The 18,272-nt window shown below is 40.4% G+C and overlaps 1 protein-coding gene across 5 annotated transcripts in view; it reads right to left on the reverse strand.

Moving 5' to 3' along the window:
* Window positions 1-18,272, reverse strand: part of plch1 (phospholipase C, eta 1) — a 59,259-nt gene that overhangs the window by 6,402 nt on the left and 34,585 nt on the right. For all 5 annotated transcript variants that reach the window (XM_020088542.2, XM_020088543.2, XM_069534427.1 and 2 more), the window contains 13 exons: window positions 17,893-18,096; window positions 17,509-17,629; window positions 14,375-14,546; window positions 11,660-11,761; window positions 9,381-9,536; window positions 8,555-8,617; window positions 6,303-6,397; window positions 4,276-4,373; window positions 3,718-3,897; window positions 2,735-2,842; window positions 1,866-1,990; window positions 1,606-1,690; window positions 285-431 (listed from right to left, as the gene is read on the reverse strand). In XM_020088542.2, coding sequence (XP_019944101.2) covers window positions 285-431; window positions 1,606-1,690; window positions 1,866-1,990; window positions 2,735-2,842; window positions 3,718-3,897; window positions 4,276-4,373; window positions 6,303-6,397; window positions 8,555-8,617; window positions 9,381-9,536; window positions 11,660-11,761; window positions 14,375-14,546; window positions 17,509-17,629; window positions 17,893-18,096 — 1,656 coding nt within the window. The remainder of the gene's footprint in view (window positions 1-284; window positions 432-1,605; window positions 1,691-1,865; window positions 1,991-2,734; window positions 2,843-3,717; window positions 3,898-4,275; window positions 4,374-6,302; window positions 6,398-8,554; window positions 8,618-9,380; window positions 9,537-11,659; window positions 11,762-14,374; window positions 14,547-17,508; window positions 17,630-17,892; window positions 18,097-18,272) is intronic.

An 18,272-nucleotide genomic window follows, 5' to 3' on the forward strand; every position in this document is an offset into this window, starting at 1 on the left:
AACAAAAAGAAGAACCCGCCAAGCCACAGGTCTTATTCAAAATAAACAAATCATGGTTCACTAGATGCAAGATAATGTGCCCCATAGCAATATCATGGCCAAAGCCACAAGGGAAATTGTGTTTTTAAACGTGTGTGTGTTGGCGAATCTGTCTATTTGTGTTAAATAGCAGAAGTGAAATGGATTCTAAATGCCGGTGACAAACTGTGTCCTCTCCTCAGTTCATGTCAGTCATGCAGCTACATTTCTATTATAAAGATAAAGCTCAGAAATTTTGCACAGACCAGTCATCAGGCTGCTGAAGGCAACAGTCCGTTGACCAATAAAATCTCGTCCAATGGGGTCGTGGTCCCAGACGAGGAAACGCACCAAAGCCACTTCCGCCATGTGGAGCGTGAAGGACAGAGTCTCCTCCCACACTGGGTTGAAACCTGAGGGAAACACACACATATATACTCAGCTTGATTAGGACCTGTCACATCATCAATGCCTCATTCAAGCACAAATGCACTGTAGATCACGCAAGATATTCAAAATAGAGCGAAAGATGGATGTGGAAGAAGCGACGTGTCAAATGTTGTATTTCATGGATCGATGCCTGGCACAGTAATCTTATAATAACGTTGAGCTCCCAGGGCTTCATAACCTTTCCCAGAGAAGGCTTTCCCCCCTCCTCATTCTGGATGCCCTCATCTGTGGAGAAATGTGTGTGTGTGTGGGGGGGGGGGGGGGGGGGGGGGGGGGGGGGGGACACCAGCAGACCCCTCCCTCCAGCTTCCTTTAAGCATCTAATTAGTTAATCTGACTCTCAGAGTAAAAATGCTCCAGAGCACAAAGTAAGATACAGCATCTGTGGCCATGGCATTGTTTCATCTCTGCTCTGTTCTGTGCTCATCTCTCTCTCATCAAAGTGCTGAGGATACTACAGCTTCTGCTTTGGTTTGTGTGCTACACATGTAGTATGTATAGTGTATAATATAAAAATGTTATGGCAGTAGGCATGTGGAATTATTATAATAACAGAAAGTACAAATACGACTGAAATTCTGAATATGCCTCTGCCAACCAGTGCAGTTTCAGTCTACATACAATTTATTTTTCCGGACTTCTTTTAGTCCAAGTGAACCTTTGAACCAAATTTGAAGAAATTTCCTTAAGATGTTTTTAGATATTGTGTTCACAAAAATGGGACGGATGGACAGAGAACCTGAAGACATAATGCTACAAGCTACTGACTGTCGCTGGTACAGAGGCATACAAAGTGATACAGCATAAAAACAAGTACAATACCATAGTCATGAAAGTTTGCATCGATGCAAAACAACAATGAACAGGTCATTACATTATATCAAGGTAATATAAAATAAAATAAATAATATAGGAAATGCAAAGACCAGTCAACACATATTTCCATTGGAAGGTTTTAAAATCCTGAAATTGAATTAGATTGAACTGGATATTTTTCATCATTTCAGGTTTTGAAACTACCCAAAGAAAACTGAATCAGGAGCTGCGTTGTATTGTAATGTTCATGTAGGAACTAGAAATCCCCTCTACCAACTTGTCACTAGTCCAAACTTATATCCAAGCATAATTGTGTCTAACCATTGTCATCAACAACTCGTGTCTGTTCCTTGCAGCAGTCGACTGGAAGCCCAATGATCTCCACTTCCACAAATGGATCGATAATCTGATGCAAGAGAAAGGGCAATAAAATCAATTTGTTGTTATTATATTATATTACAGCTGTGGGTTGACAACTGTGATATTGCATTCATGCGTGTATATTTTTGTGTGATGCGAGAGAGAAAGACAGCTGGCGAGTGTAAGAAAACAGGGGTTTTGTGCCTTGGCGTGTTTTATACCTCGCCACGGTCCCCCAGCATGGAGTCTGGTGGCTTGGGCAACTGCTGTCCACTAATGATCTTGAGAATGAGCTGCTTCTTGGGGTAAGCTGGAAGTGGGTCATCACTGAATGGGTTGAAGGAGCCTGGAGGGAAGGAACGACAGCAGAGAACTTTGATTTATGTCATCAATCAATCCTGAAAATCCAAGCACTCTGATTTTTGTTGTTCTGGTTTCCACACAGAACGTGCAAGAGTGGAAATAAGAGACATATTCTTGTTTTTGATACTGATTACATTGTGTTGTGAGAGTTGGGATCACATCCACTGGAAGGCACGGGTTGTGTTATTCTCAATAAATACTGCATCATTACAAGCTCTAGTATAAACTGCAGCAAGGCCATGAAAATCAACCATCCCTGTGATTTGCTGTGAAGCTAACTCAGTAGTTGTTCAACAACATTGTTGCATGTGGTGGAAAACAAAAATTGAAAACCTATAAAAATTCTAGTGGAGATCCCAAAGAGAGCGAACAGTCACATTGAATGAAAAAGTCACCACTTTCTATTCCCTGAAACTGTCTCCATTTAATTCTTATTGAAAACACAATTTATATTCAATGGAGCAAGCAGATACCGTATACACTGTGTGTGTGATATTTAATATTGTTAAAGAGAATAAGAGATGGATCATTGAGTTTGTTCATTTATTTGTTTGTCTGATATATAATACAATATAGTATAACAACAATCATGTGTCAAATTCTCATTTCATAGAACATTATCTGTATTTCTCATGCTACGTTTAATCTACGTCCCATGTATATATTTCTGTGGTGAACAGATGAAAGCAATGGCAATGGCCTGGACCAAGTCTGACTGTGGTGGTACCTTTACACATGGGAGGGGGCTTCAGGACATAGCCACTGCCTCCATTCACCATGAATTTGGCTCTGTTGAGCTGCATCATCCTGCCCTCCGTCTGGTAGTTTAGAGCAACTAGAAGAGAGAGAACTTTATATCAACACATACACTTTGCCATCTTTTGATTAATCAGTTGATTCATTTTATTCACTAATTCAATTGTTATCTAGAAATTGGTGTAGAACACATAAACTGTGAAAATCCCTGGGGGTGCTCGATAGTGGCAGAAATCACAAATCGTATGAGAAGACTGATTTATCATTCTATGATTGTTTTTGGATGTGTTTTTGTATTTATCACATTTATGCTCCTCTTTGTTTTATTCATTGTTTGTTTTTTTTTTACAACCTTAAAACCTTAGTTGGGAAAAACAGACAATGAGAAATACAAGCGAAAAGAAAATGGAAACAGAAATAATCAGGGCTGCTTCAAAGATAATTTAGTTCAGTTTGTCATGTGGAGAATTTATTTTATTTTTATTTTTACTCCTCAGTATCAGTTTCTGTTTTTGTTTACCTGAGACAGTAATTTCTTAGATTTTAACAGAAGAATAATAATTATTAGATCCATTAGTTGGAATCATGATCTGTTCATTTACACACAGATTCAAATAATTCTTAATTATTTATTTATTTATATAAGACCATATGTTCCGGCCTTTTCCACAAAGTAGCCTACAAATAAACTAGCAGACTCTCAATTACAAACATCGTGCAGTCACATACAGTGCACACACCAGTGACTTCACCATTACTGTCTGCACATATGTCCACTATAACTACACAGGTGTAAATAAGGTGTGTGATGTTCAGGTCACAGATGAGGTCTGTTGTCATGTCTTGTTCAGAGTCAGTTCATGTGTGATGACAGGTATGCAGCTAAAGGGTGTTTCCATTAACAGACAACCTCCAAACAGGTCAGAAGCTCGGAGCTACAGACAGAAGTCTTACCCAGCTGACAGCCCACGTTCCAGTAGAACTGCGGGTTGAAATTGGACGAGTCGATGCGATAGGCCGAGGGATAAATCCGTGACAGCTGCCTCTGGTTAAAAGCCAGGAACTGTTCGGTTTTGTGATTCACCAGAGACTGAGCTCTGGTCTCACTGAATGACAGGACGTCACCTGGAGTACCTGAGGAGGAACAAGGGCTGGGCATCAGATAACATCTTCAGGGCGAAGACTGCAACATGTTTATTACCTCTGCAAAGGTGGTCATGTTTTTGTTTGTTTTTCATACTGAAAAATACTGGTGCAAGAATGAGGTGTGGGTCAGGGAAGAAACTATATCCAGCATTTCAACATTGCAAGATACAGCAACATTTTTGTTGATTTCTCACAGAATAATTCATGAAAATATGAAAAAAATTAAAACATGCGTGCTATTTCTGTGTGTGCAGTTAGTACAGATCCAAATATAAATCCAATTTAAATGTGTTTTCATTAGGGGATTGTTGGGCATTTCTAGTTGGCTTGTGTGTGTGTTCAGGTGACAAAGCTTTGTTGTTTCACCTTCATTGAGGCACTCCTGTGAGGCGACGGAGTTGGTGAACACCACCAGGTTCGACAGATCTCTGCTCAGTTTCATTGTCTTCCTCTTCCTTCCACCCCTAACACAAGAGAAGGCAGAGGAGAGCAGGGTAAAGGTAAATGAGATATACATGCACTCGCTCATATAACCACTTAAGTATTTACTGGGGCCAAAACATAGCAGGCAAGAGAGGACTGTCCATCAGAGAGGCAGCAGGAAAGAGCATCAAAGACGAAAAGCTTAATAGAGACCAGAGCTCATTCATGTTCACGCACACCTATACACACACACGCAGTCTTGCACAAACACGTAGCCGCTCATGCACGCTCACAGGAATCTGTATTGTGAAAGATCCTGAGGACACGCATATATAAATATGCAACCAGGAACAGAGACTGGTTTAACAAAGAGACACAAAGCCCTTCAACACAGAGCAACCGAGGGAGGAAAACACAGCTGAATTTCCATATGTCTTGGCCAATGCAGAGACACAGAAAGACAAAGAATGGGTCTAAAAGAGAGTTGGGCGGTGTTCAAACTGCAGATGAACACTGATTCCTTTATTTCTTTTAATTATAAAATCCAACAAATCCACAATGATGCTTGAGGGAAGATGAGGGGCCTCATAAGTGGATATGTTCAATGGGAGAGTTAAGTGGATAAAATGCAGAAAAATAAAAAGTGGAAAAGGCAATGGTGTTTTTCAAGTAAAGTGTATTTTATACTACGGTATATTTCTACGACCCTTGATTTCAAAATGAAATACTGTGCTTTAACTTGACTGCATTTATATGACAGCTACTTACAACCCTTTGTTGGGATTAAGAGAAAAACATGAGCGATTTAATGATGTGGGTTTTTGTGATAGATTTAACAACCTAAACGTATGTAAAACAATTTGAGTGCTTTCCACCCACACCAACAAAAGCAATAAGTCTGGTTAACATGTTACAATCAGACTCTATATTAACGATCCAAGAGCATGAAGCAAGTGTATTTAAACGTCCAAATCCATTTTGTTCATTTGGCTCTGGAAAATGTTTACTGAGCCTCAGAAGGGTTAAACTAAATAAATCATAGATGTGTTATGTTTGAGTCAGAGGGGTGTTCCCTTCAAAAGCCAGATGTGCTTCCACCTTAATGGATTATAATAATCAGAGTGTAAGTATGATGTCCATCTGCCTATTATCATTATCTTAATAATTGAAAATACCAGTGAAATACTCTGCCATTGGATTCAGACCAGGTTTTTGCAAACACCTCCCACTGCCTCAAGATAGCAATCTGCCAACAATGCACACAGCTCAATTTAAGACCAACATGGCCTCAGATGGGCACAAGTACATTTACAATTCACAATTTATGAGCATATAATCACGTGAAACAAAGAATAATGTTGTTTTCATGACCTTAAAAAATAGGCCTTTATATCTACATCAGGAGGATGTCCTCTTCCACTGGGTCTCAACATGTTGTTCTGCCATGTCTCTCTATGTAAAAAATGTGACTTCATTGCTCACTACAATTAAATACTATATTATAGTGAAGTATTGATACCTTTATTACACTTATACTATACTTTTTACCAGTGGTTACAGAAGAATAACACGGCTGGTCTTAGGAAGTATGTTTAAAAATAATATAAGAACAGCTACGTTGGGATAAAATGTCCGTCTTTGACCATATTTCACATGATGAACTCCGCCATGAGTCACTGGAACTGCATGATGACACCACATGTGATTTCTTTTGTTGTGGCCTCAATTTCATTCATCCCGGGAGCTCAGGTCTGTAGAGTAGAGTTAAGTGACCTGCTATATTAAAATGTTTGTAAAGATGCAGGAAGGCACAAGACAGGGATGAAAGAAGTGATGGTTGTGAAGTAAAAAGAAAAAAGAATCAAAACCCCTGGAGACTCCCCCCCCCCCCTTGTCAATGGAAACTCCAGACTTGAAGTCCATATTTGTCAGTGATTGTCAGTGTTGTGGTGAAGAAGGTCAAAGGTCACCTGTTGAACTGTCCTCCAGCCTCCCGCCCAGATGTCTCCTGACCATCCTCATCCTTCTCCACGCTTTGGCATGACAGCCTGGATTTGGAGTGCCTCTGGAAAATGTACACACAAACCAACACACACAATTACATCATTATAATTAAAATGATAATTTGCTTACTGGTTGGAGAAGCAGAAACTCATTTTCTATATCCTTCCAGTTTAAATTCTGACACACACATGAAACCACCTACACACTAACACAGTATAGGAGATCTCTACAGGGAACAGACGGGTGCTGGAACGAGTATATAGTGTATATAGTATAATTATAGAGCGTGTTAGTGAAGTGTGTGTGTTCCTGAGAGAAGCAGCATCTCTATTAGAGTTAAAGTGGACTTGAGAAGAGAATGAGGGTTGCAGTAATTACAGGGTTTAGGCAGCTTGCCAACCGATTACATGCACCCATGCATGCAAATACATGCAGGCATGTGGGAGGATGCATGATATGCAAAAAGGGATGCATTAAAGAAAGAAGAGGAGATGTGAGTGGTTAAACCGAGGAAGGAGAGCAAATAAAGAAATGAAGTCAGAATGGGAAATTACAAGGCTGAGAATTTTAGGGGAATTGGAGAAAACATAAAAACCTGCAACAAAAACAACCACATACAAACAGTGATGCCTAACCAAATAGTATACAGTAAAATCAGTGAATTGAATTGTGACAACTGGAAAAAGGGAATAGAAAAAATGTATTTAAACACAATTCTCATTTGAAGCATTTCTCTTATAGATCTACACCATCATCAGCTTCCTGAGGGACAAACACATACCTCAGAGATGATCTACACCAACACTGCACATTTTATGGACCTGAATGCTTAATTCACTGATATGAATAATGCATGCGTTCATTGCATTCAGCTGCTGTGTGGAAGTGGAAGATAAGTGTGGCAGATTTAATTAAGTACTTACCACATGCGGAGGATAGCTCGACAAAAGGTTATTAGTTTTTGCATTTTTGGTGTGATTTAAAAAAAGGTCACTATGTCAATATTTTACTCATTTACAAACAATAAATAATATTATAATGTTGAGTCAAAGACTTCTCTGTGTAGAGTGTGGCAGAGATATCTATCGGAGTTGAGGACCAGGCACTCCCAGTGAACCACTTTGTACCTCAAGAGCTGAAAGTGAGTCACTGTCCATCTCAGTCCAATATGAGAGGATGAAGCTGTAGTAACTGTCATTAAGCTAAAAACCTCTGTTGATGTCATCCTCATATTGCATGGTAACTCCTCTCCTACAACCCTCACCCTCTTATGGCTCGTCTTCTACTCCTGCCAAAACTACATCATCCCTGTTAGTGGGCAGACAGTCTAACAATAACCAACAATAAACCCTCTGCCAGTTACATTATCAGATTGAAGGGAAAACTGGTCTGGAACAAATTACTCCCCAATCCATGCAGATTTGGCAAAATGTGCACAACTGCCTAATGGTCAGGTTAGATTTGTTCAAGCCCATTTTAGCTAAATGTGAGAATAAAGGCTGAAACTTGGTTGTGAGTGGTCACTAAGCTCAGTCCTGGTCAGACACAGGACACACACTCAAGCGAAACCACAAATAACAGACAACGTTTTAATTACCGTCTGTCTGTTTGACTGTTAAAGGATTAGGCAAAAGTTGGCAATTTGATTTGTTAATGTTTAGCATGGATTCAGACAAAGGGGCGGATCCAGACATTTCTTATCACTTTCTTTAACTTTGCAAGATATGGCATTTTTTGGATCATAATGGCACATTGCTGTTATGTATGAGTGTGCAATTTGGTGCGGCTTGATTGAATTTAATGGGACTCTTAGGCTTTGGCGGACGCTCTCTATTGAGTGCCATTCTAATTTATTGGGTTTCCAGCAACTTTGGCTCTGCCAAACATTTTCAGCGTCTGTTAGTCTCATTGACAATGTTAATAAGATGGCAACGGTTGGTGATTGAATGCTGACTGACTCTTCTGCAGAGAGAATCAGGGATTTCACCAATTTAGTGAAGGTTTACCAAAGTCTGACAGACACCATTGGTTGTTTGAGGCCAGTTTAGAGTCCTAACAGGATGTCAGGTAAATAAAATAAAGACGTTGGATACTCTTCAAAGTTTCAATGCCACCCAAACTGAAAGTGAACCAACCTGATTTTGAGATTCTAGAATCCACACAAATAGATCAAGAATCAGGCAAAAAAAAGAGCTATCTTTGTTTTGATGCTTCTTACCTTCTGTTTGAGAGTCGTGATGAAAGATCTGCTTTGGGATTTCTTCAGAACCCCTCTGGAGCTCTGGAGAAAGAGGAGAAGACACAAGGAGAGTTGAGCGCGTGCATGTGTGTGCTTGTTTACATTCATGTGTGTGGATTATTTGGTGTGAATCTAATAACAGCCACATTGGAACTAAGTGAGTCACTTAAACCCTTAAGCTCAATAGCTTGAGGGGCAGCAACAGGCATCATCCAATAAAGCAGAGCACAGCTGAAGAGGAGAGTGGGTGAGAAAATATGGGAGAAAAAGAGAAAAACAGAAAAAAGACAAATTACAGTGAGGACGGAGACAGAAAACCTTTAGTGACAGGATGAAGTGAAGTGTATCACCAACAAAGCAGGAGCAGAATAAATAGAATAGGGAAAACCCAGATGCACAAGACATTAAAATGGCTGTCAGGAAACTGAAGCTGCTAAAAATAGCACAAGAGGCAAGCAGGGAAATTAAATATTAAGTAACACTGCAGACATTTTGTTTCTCATCACTTTCAGTCTGTTTTGACATGGTTTGGATGAAACACCAACCATGTAGGGTGGAAAATTCACGGCCCATTCAGAGTGGCCTGAGGAACTGCTGCTTGTTTGTGAGTTTCTGTGCATCTGTTCACTGGGTGTGACCTTTGAGTGCTGCAGTAACTATTCTACTCTACTATTTTCTGCTTTTCCCTCCGTGACTAATACTGTGGCCTAGTTTCATGCTCCCTCTCTTCTCTTTCTTCTCTCCGTCTGTTCAAGAGTATTACTATGCTCCATATGCAGCACTACACATTGCCTCAGGGCTGTACCTGCCGCAGGTTTTTCTGGAGGCCCTGGTGCGTGGCTCGCAGAAGGGCTCGGATGCTGAAGCTGTCGGTGTCTTCCTTGTCTCCGATGCGAGACTCCTTCAATAGAGAGTCCAGTTTCTTCCTGATGTGAGACTCCACCTGGTGGTGACCGTTTCCCTGTGTGAAAGACAAGGAAATAATAAAGAGTAATGTGGTTTTAGGACAAACTCAACAAACACTTCAGTCCGACCTGTACTCTCAGACCAACCAGCACCATCTTTTGATGTGCGCCATCTGCAGGCAACAAAACTAAATGCTGATGCAAGTGTTACGTCAGCGAATATCCCTCGTTGGTTTGATGGTTTTCAAATTTGATGGTTTTCTGCACAATTTAAGTTACCAACTACCATTGGATGTTAGCAGCTGTTAGCAGATGATAGGACATAACCTCAGTCGTGCAACTTCACATTATGAAGTGTTTCAACCTTGTTATCAACGATACGAACTTGAGGGTACGTTGAGGCTTAAGGTAAATCCGACTACTGGCTTGTATGGCAGTGCTATGAAAGCCATGTGGCCGCTCAGTAGATCAGACATCATTACCTCTATGCCTTTTTAAACTAAAGACTGTCCCATTTCATAACATAAAACAAGATGGAGAGTTTCCCTTGTATGCTCTACCGCACCAATTAATGTAGATGGTATTGGATGTTCGTGACCACCAGCGGATGTTGGTCACATACTAATCTTCATCATTTGTACCATTAAAATCAGGTGTAAAGTTGCACCTGCTTCTATCTCAAAACTGCTACAGCAATTACTACCCTGTACTAAAGGTGGCGTGGATGTGTACAACAGGTCTGATAATCAGCTCCCCCTTGTGTCAGTGAGCAATAATCAGCTCATGATGTATGTTGCAATAAAATAAAAAAACTAAATCATGTTAAAGAAGAAAACTTTTGCTAATAGGGGAAAAACAACAGAAATGTATGACATCGGATACAGGAAGAGAGAACATTATACACTTTTTTCCACAGCCAAATAAGTGGTGACTGCTGTGAAAACATGCTGCTTTAATGAGCTCAATACAAAACCTCTCATTAGTGAAAACCTGCCACCACCCCTTTAAAATGGCGATGATCATCCAACGTGGCATCTGCACTCTCATGCTTCCAGCTAAATGTAGAAGAACGATTCCATTTTTGGCACAGCTGAACAGTTTGGAAGAGAACTGAGTGTTTTCCTGCTTTAAATGTGATGAGGCTGATCTGGCACTACTGTACACTACACAAAAATGCAAAGGAGTAAAAATAACTATAAAAACAGAACTTGGAAAGTTGATCTGCAGCATGTGGCGTTGATATGGTCTGACATTTTTGCATATCGCTCTGATGCTTATTTCTTTAAAAAACCCAGCAACTTCAAATTCTTCAAGGCTTGCACTGATGTCATTTTTGGTTCTGCATCATTAAGCATTGATTATTCCAAAACATTAAAGACATTGATGACCAATAAAACAAGCACCAACATTACCACCCAATTACTAAAGCCATTATGTCGAGTACAACAATATCATTAAGATCCCATTATCCACCCTCTGTTTGTGGCGCATGTATGTGGAGGAACGAGTGTTATTCTTTTTTTTTTTTTGCCTTTTTTTTTGATAGGATGTTGCTGCTGCTTTATTCGTCTCGATGAACAGATTAAGTAGCACCAAAAAAAACTGACATTTTCCATGAATGTGAGAGAATTACGAGTTGCATCTGACATTTTCTGGAACCCCAAGTAAACCGTCCAGAAAATGTCCAAGTAAGCCTATGTGGGAATACAGTAGGATGCTGTAAAATTCACTTTGAACGAGTGGGCGAGTTTTAGAAACGAAGTTTAAGAACATCTCAGGATGAAAAAGGGGCGCGTAAATATAGAAGATGCAGACAAAGATGTCGAATTAGAAAGACAACAAGATTTGAGGGCTCTTGGTGATAAGAGCTGACGCCGGTGACGATGATTTTATACGTCATGTGCTGCCTCCTGTTGAAATGTTTCAGACATTTTCAAGCGATCTTGTCTGAAAACGGCTATGGACACACAAAAGAAAGTTGCCCTGACAGAGACAAACAGAGGTTTCAGAAGACAGAAAGGTCTTTTTTATATCTTTATATTCAATATTTGACCGAGAGCAACAAAAAACTTGTTGAAATCGAGGAAGAAAGACCTTAACAATGTAAATATATTTGTCAGTAACCTCCACGGTGGTTATTAAAGCAGTCATGATATTTGTGTCTACAATCCTCTCTTACATTCTTGAGCTTGAAGTCATCCTCAATTTCATCAGCGCTGTCATCATCCGATACTTCCCCTTCCTCTGCGTCGGCAGACAGATAGGAAGGCAGACGTTTTCCCTGGAAGGAGAGACGACAGAGAGATCAACAAAGCAACAAACACGCAAGACAACCCCTGTTTCATCTCTTGTACACAAGGATGCCCACACAGGTCGCACCTCTGACACAGTCCAAGAACCTTAAAGTTAGAATTAAATAAGTTTCACTCAGACAATCACAGGCCTGATCAAGCAAAATAAAAACCACAAACACACTTTAAAGTTAAGTCTTCTTTCATGGGCCTCCTTTACCAGTATTTACAGGCATGACTGAAAACCATTACTGACACATTTAAATACACAGGAAGACACAAGACACAAACGCATGGAAACACAAACACACACACAGAATGCACAATCAGCGGCAGATTCTCCGAGAAGCTCCCCGGGCAGCTTTATCAGCCGAGTGGAAGCCCATTAGTGAGCCATTCTGAAGGTGTGAGTAGGCGTAAAGATTTTCTCAGCTTCTTCTTCAAAAAAAAATCAGTAACAGGCTCAGAGCTTCCTGCACACAGTTGAGTCTTTTACTAGCTGACATCACCACCCTCGCTTCAACCACCGCCACGAGCAGTGGGTCCCCCACGTCCCTGTCGCTGTGTCTGTTAAAAACCTTTCTCCGCTGACTTGTGACTCTCTGTTCTCTCACTCGGCAGAGGTGAAGGGCTCTCAAACAAGGGCAGCGAGGGGGAGGAATAGGATGGAGGAAAACTGTTAGAGAGGCGTAAAGGGCTTTATAGAAAATCAATGATGCTCTATCACTTTTCAAACATCTGGCCGGGGATGGACAAAGCCAGAGCTCCTTTTCTGTGGGAAAGCTTTCTTCACATAAAAAGATAAAACATTTTTGCTTCTAATAAAAGACAATAAATGCTGAGAGCTTTTGCTCATCCGCCTGCTCTCTCCTGTCTCTTACGGTTTATTTTTGTTAATAGCTCCTCTTGAGCTGACGGATGAGGATCATCGGGGTCTGAGGCTGTCAAGGTGAGAGCTGATGTTAAATAAAATAGAATAAAATAAAAGGGACACATGTTGGGTTTTCCTTCTTTTTGAGGTCATCTGTATCAACTGTTTCCCAGATCTAACTGGGCACCTGTCCTGCCTCATGGGAATGCAAAGGTGAATGATATTTGGGTTTGGTTCTGGTTAAATTAATCATTTGAGTAGGGGGCAGATTTAAACAAACTGCATCTGAGCATAGAATGAACATAAAGATGGACGATATGACTGCTCCCTGAAAGTGATGTTGGCTAGCTGCAGTATAGGTCATAGATCAGGCCTCCTCCACGTTAGTAGATAGGACATGGGCCAAACTAAAAAGTCAACGTTTCTCAAAGATGATTTCTGTTATTGTCGCACTGATGTATGTTCCAGTAAGTTTGGTTTAGTTATTTAAAGCTAAAAAATGAGTGAAACGTGGTGATAGATGCTACAGGAGCTGCACAGACTCCAGCTCCAAATGTGAAAAATGGCAGCATTTGTATCCAGGATTATTTCAGCTTTAGTTCTTGACAGTAAGAAAAACGGTCATGCATCTTTATATGTCCATCATTCGGACGCCCTCACACGTGAAACATGTGGCCCAAGCTGCCATCTCTAACCATGCTGTGCTTTAGACTGTGTCAAAATAAGGTAGCTACAGCATTTCTGCTTTAACAGCACCAAGGTGGGAAGGTGACAGATTACACTGTTACACTCTGAAATGCATAACAGTGCAGAAAGGCTTTAAAAATGTACCGTGTCCTCCCTGTTGTCATGTTATATTACAGCAGATCAGAGCTGTAGCGATGTCACTTTATAAACATGGAGATGTTTTAATGGTTTTACAGGAAGGAAGTCACCTGGACCAAAAACATAGAACTGAGATGCTCCACTCACGACACACACATTGTGGGTGTGACTTCATTCTCATGCATAGGACACCATAACTCCACTATGTCTTTACATAAAAAATAGTGGTTGGGTGTTACATAAATGTTTAAAATCTAGTATACATAACCTTTAAGTGTGCCAGGGGGACTGTGAGGACTGAATATATGTGATGCATTAAATTTCATACTGTATGATTTATTAATCGTTTTGCCTGTTGCTTGTGCTATAGTAATTTCTTTTGTTTTGGTTGAATGAGGGAATTAGAGGGTATAGTATTCATTGTATATTTTTATTGACTTTCAACATTCATCAGTTAATTATACTTAACTGCAGAATATTTTAATTAATAGCATATAAAAATAAGTCCTCTGTGTCACAATGACAGTTGTGTCTGTTTGTTTTGGGGGTTTTTTATGCATGAGTTACAAGGGAAGCTGCCGCTCTGTCATCATACACAACTTTCGTGCCCTTCTCTATGAGTAATACAACGACCTAGTTTTATCCTCCGTATCTCCTCCATCTGTTAATGGGCACTAATTATCTGCCTCTCTATGTATTTTCTAACCCCCCATCCTAAGTTTACTTATATGAATAAAATATATTGAAATATGGTTCTCACTTTTCCATGCTGAAATATACAGAAAATCTAGAGGTGTGATGCAGCGATATAGCAATTTGATAAACTATTTATATTTGCCATTTGCTTGTGTATAACACATTTACTGTCAACCCCCATCCATCCTTCTCTCTACTGATTTGTTCTTACTTTGATGAGTATCTTGCCCTGCAGGCTGAGAGGACTGGGTAATGTTTTGGAGTCTCTGCTCAGCGCGTGTCCCACGTCAAGTTTGTCTCCAAAGATTTCTCGTAGGTACTGAGCAATTTTCTTCTGCTGATGGATGCTACAGTGGTTCTCTATGGACAGAATCACCGGGTACCTGAGGAAAGAGAAACACATGGATTAATACTCATGAAGCATCGCGTTAGTTCATGCAGGACACAGAGTCATGTGCTCAGCTGTCAGCTACCGATAGGTTATGGGTGCTCGTCAGCCACCCACCAATCACAGTCCATTCTCTTACCAAAGCACCCCTTTAAATACGACCTCATCCTCACTGATCCCTGCTCAGCTACACTGCCACCCATGCCTGCTGCCAGCAACTTGCCTCCACCACCCCAGCCTCCACCTTTTAGCACTGAGTCCAAACGGTCGTGGTAAACGATATTCATCTTAAAATAATGTACATTGCCTGCTAAACCCAACAGGAGGTTCTGCACATGTTACCTGTTTTATCTTAGCATGCTGCTCGGCTAATCCAGGGAACAGCCAAAGAATGGAGCATTCAGAGCCAATCATAGCTGTATCCCCATTTGCAACAAATGGGTAAATCATGACATAGTGTTCCTGACTGAAATTCAATTAAACTTAAAAAAAATGTGTCATGAGCGTCTATAAAAAAATGGACGACATGACAGCTCCCCAAAAAGTGAAGCCAAAGAGCACTGATCGCCCCCTGGTGGCTGGCTGAAGTATAGATTATAACCCCTCCCCCTAATCCATGTTAGCAGAGAAAACAAGTCAAAGTAGATGTTTAATTAATTTTTCAGGTGCTTTCAGTCATTTTCCATCTCACACTGATGTATGTTCAAGTGCTCCACCCCCCCAATCGCAGACTCTGGCTCCACATGTCCAAGATGGCAATGTTCGTATCTGTTATTTTGGCTTCATTTCTGGACAGCGGTAGGAAGTGGAGACACATCGCCCATTTTTATAGATCTTTATCCATCTTAAGCTTTGACCGTTTCATTTCGATGGTCATGAGCCAGTAGACTTAAGTGAGCTATGAGACTGGATCACATTTCACTTTCTTTTCTCACCTCTAACCAACGGAATAGAGAGGTAAATGATAAAAATACAGCTACCTGAACACCTCTTCACCTCTGTGGCACGGTGTGTGTGTGGGTGAAGCTTGTGCCTTTGTCTGTCTTTTCATTTAGAAAAGGTGAAATGACTTGTGGCCACACAGCGTAGCAGCTCAAATGTCAGGTTTGTCAGACTGACAGCTCTCCCTCAGGGGACGCAGCCCTGCTCTCACCTCAACCTCTGATCCCAAAAATATACACTCACATCCCCACACACTCGCTTTTACCGGGTCCAAAAGGAGACGACGCAGAGCAACACCCAGAGTCATTTCATTTCGACACACGGTGGGCTGGTTCAGTGAGCTGTATAATGTGTGTGTGTGTGTGCATGTGTTGGAGGGAGAGTCGAGACTTTCTCTATTTCAAAACAGCCCAGGGACCATTAATCATATTAATAGGAGGCACTGATGATAAAATATCTGTGTGAATGTACAATGTGCATGTAAATGGTGAGAACAGCAGAGAGAAGAAACAGCAGTCACCTTTATTACAGACGACTGATTAATAAGATATCAGTTTAATATGCAGGTGTTTCTTAATTAGCAAGTGTTAATGTGAGGGAGTAAATTAACAGAGTAATACAGGGACCTATAGCAAAGTTACCTTGAGAAGCAATAAAAAAATCATTGGCTAAAATTATCTCAAGAAACCAGGGAGTATTTGGCATTTTCGCCCGTGAAGGTTCTTTAATAATTAATTGTTTCAGCTCTAATCTGAGGCACACATAAAGTCAAAAATAAAATAAAAATGTAAGAGGAAAAAAAAATGTAAGAGGAAATTAAGTCAAAAGACATAGCAGACAGCCATTAAAGTAAAAAGGATTTTTTAGAAGTGAATGCGGTAGTTTATATGTGTCTCAAACTGGGTTGTCTTTATGTTCCTAGATTAATTGACTGTTAATCTATTTTGTCAGGTGATTGATTGGTGAAGGAAGATGGCAGTCATTACAATGTGTACTTTTGCCAAATCTGTCTCGTCAGCAGAAAAATATAATGGGTTGTTTCCTGTCCCATGTCGCATCCTTTCATCCAAGTTTTTTTGGTCATCCTTACACTAGTTTATCTGTAATCTTTCTCACAAAGAAACAATCAAATTGAAAAGAGTAATAAACAACCACAAATTAAATTGACAGTTTAAAATTAAATTAGGGAATGGATGTAAAATCTTAATGTGGAGTTGGCGACAATTCCAACGAGGGCCCGCTCAATATAGCCCCACTCCTTTTCTGATTACATAATTTACCCCGATACTGTTTGTACCTTTCAATAAAGTGATGCTTTTAGAACAGAGCGACTGCCGTCATAAGTAGTTGCAATAAAGGGTAAGTGAGCCAGCACAGCAGCAGGAAGCCACATCATTCACCACTTTGTTTGGGTATTGTTGGACCCAGCAGAGACAAACAGTGACTCCTCCGGGAGCCAGAGGAAACACAGTGAAGCAGATGGTTCACTAATAGGTGCTAATTACTGCCAGGAATCACAGCGTTCTCTGGAAAACACAACCCTGGCTTTTCTTTTTTTACTGCTTGCAACTTTCTTGATTTACCTTATTATAAAATGCACTGATAACAGCAAGAAAAATTCTACTTTGAGACTTGGAGGGTTGGGGCTACTGTGGCTTTTCTCATCGCTCATGCAGCAACACAATTAAACAGTAGAGGACAATATAGACCCAATATGGCAATTTCTGTGTAATTGTGTGTGCACATGAAAAAATGCTGTACCGTTTGTCCCGAAGCAAAACGAAAATGATTTACTTTACTGAACCACACCTGATGTTTCAGTCAGCTTTTTATATGTGAGAATAAACTGAAGAGGAAGAAATAAGTAAAATGGAATTTCTGTTTGGTATTCAAGACTATTTTTCTACCACAACAATACCTACGGGAACACAGAAGTGTCTTGTTTCCATAACTGTCAGCAACAATCATGTGCAATTGTACACACACACACTGTCCCATAGGGATCTTTGACTCACTGGTTATTTATGAAGGCATATTTATTGATGGTCTCTATGACAGATTTGAACGGTATCTTGGAGGTCAGAGTGTAGCCGTGTTGGACCACTGGCTCTCCATCAGGACCATCCCAACAGTCCACTACAGGAAGAGAAACAGAAGAAATGATGCATGAATATGGAAAACATTTATGCCACATTTATGACCTTCTCCATCAATCACAATAGGCCATTAAAATGTCTGTGTTCTATGATGACATGACAATTCAAGGATAAATAAATGGTATTCAGCTAACATTAATTTCAGTTTTTCGCATCCTATCCTTTTACGACTGTGCTGAGTAACAATGTACCAACACAATCACATTAGTGTTAAGCTGCATTCAAATGTAAACGCGTGCTCACCCTCTACGCAACGGCAGCCGGACTGCAGCACCCAGGCGTACATGTCCGTCTTAGAGTGAGAGAGAAGCTGGTCACCGGTCAGGTAGGTGTTATGAGAGGAGGCGATGAAGTAGTTACAGAGCGGCTGCTCCATGTCTTGATTCACCTCGTGGTGCAAAGGGTTGAAAATGTCACACGTTGGACTGCGCATGAAACTCGTGAAACCTGAAGATAAGACAAAGAAACAAGTGATTTCAAAATGTATTACAGAATTTAACTGTTTCCAATATCTTGCAATGGCTCCATGAATGGCACCATCAGTCAATAAAATCTCAATAACTATTGACATTAATGTTTGTACAGACATAACTGTTCCCTGACGGTGAATCCATCATTTGACA

Source organism: Paralichthys olivaceus, chromosome 11 (genome assembly GCF_024713975.1).
Source record: "Paralichthys olivaceus isolate ysfri-2021 chromosome 11, ASM2471397v2, whole genome shotgun sequence".
Taxonomy (NCBI): domain Eukaryota; kingdom Metazoa; phylum Chordata; class Actinopteri; order Pleuronectiformes; family Paralichthyidae; genus Paralichthys; species Paralichthys olivaceus.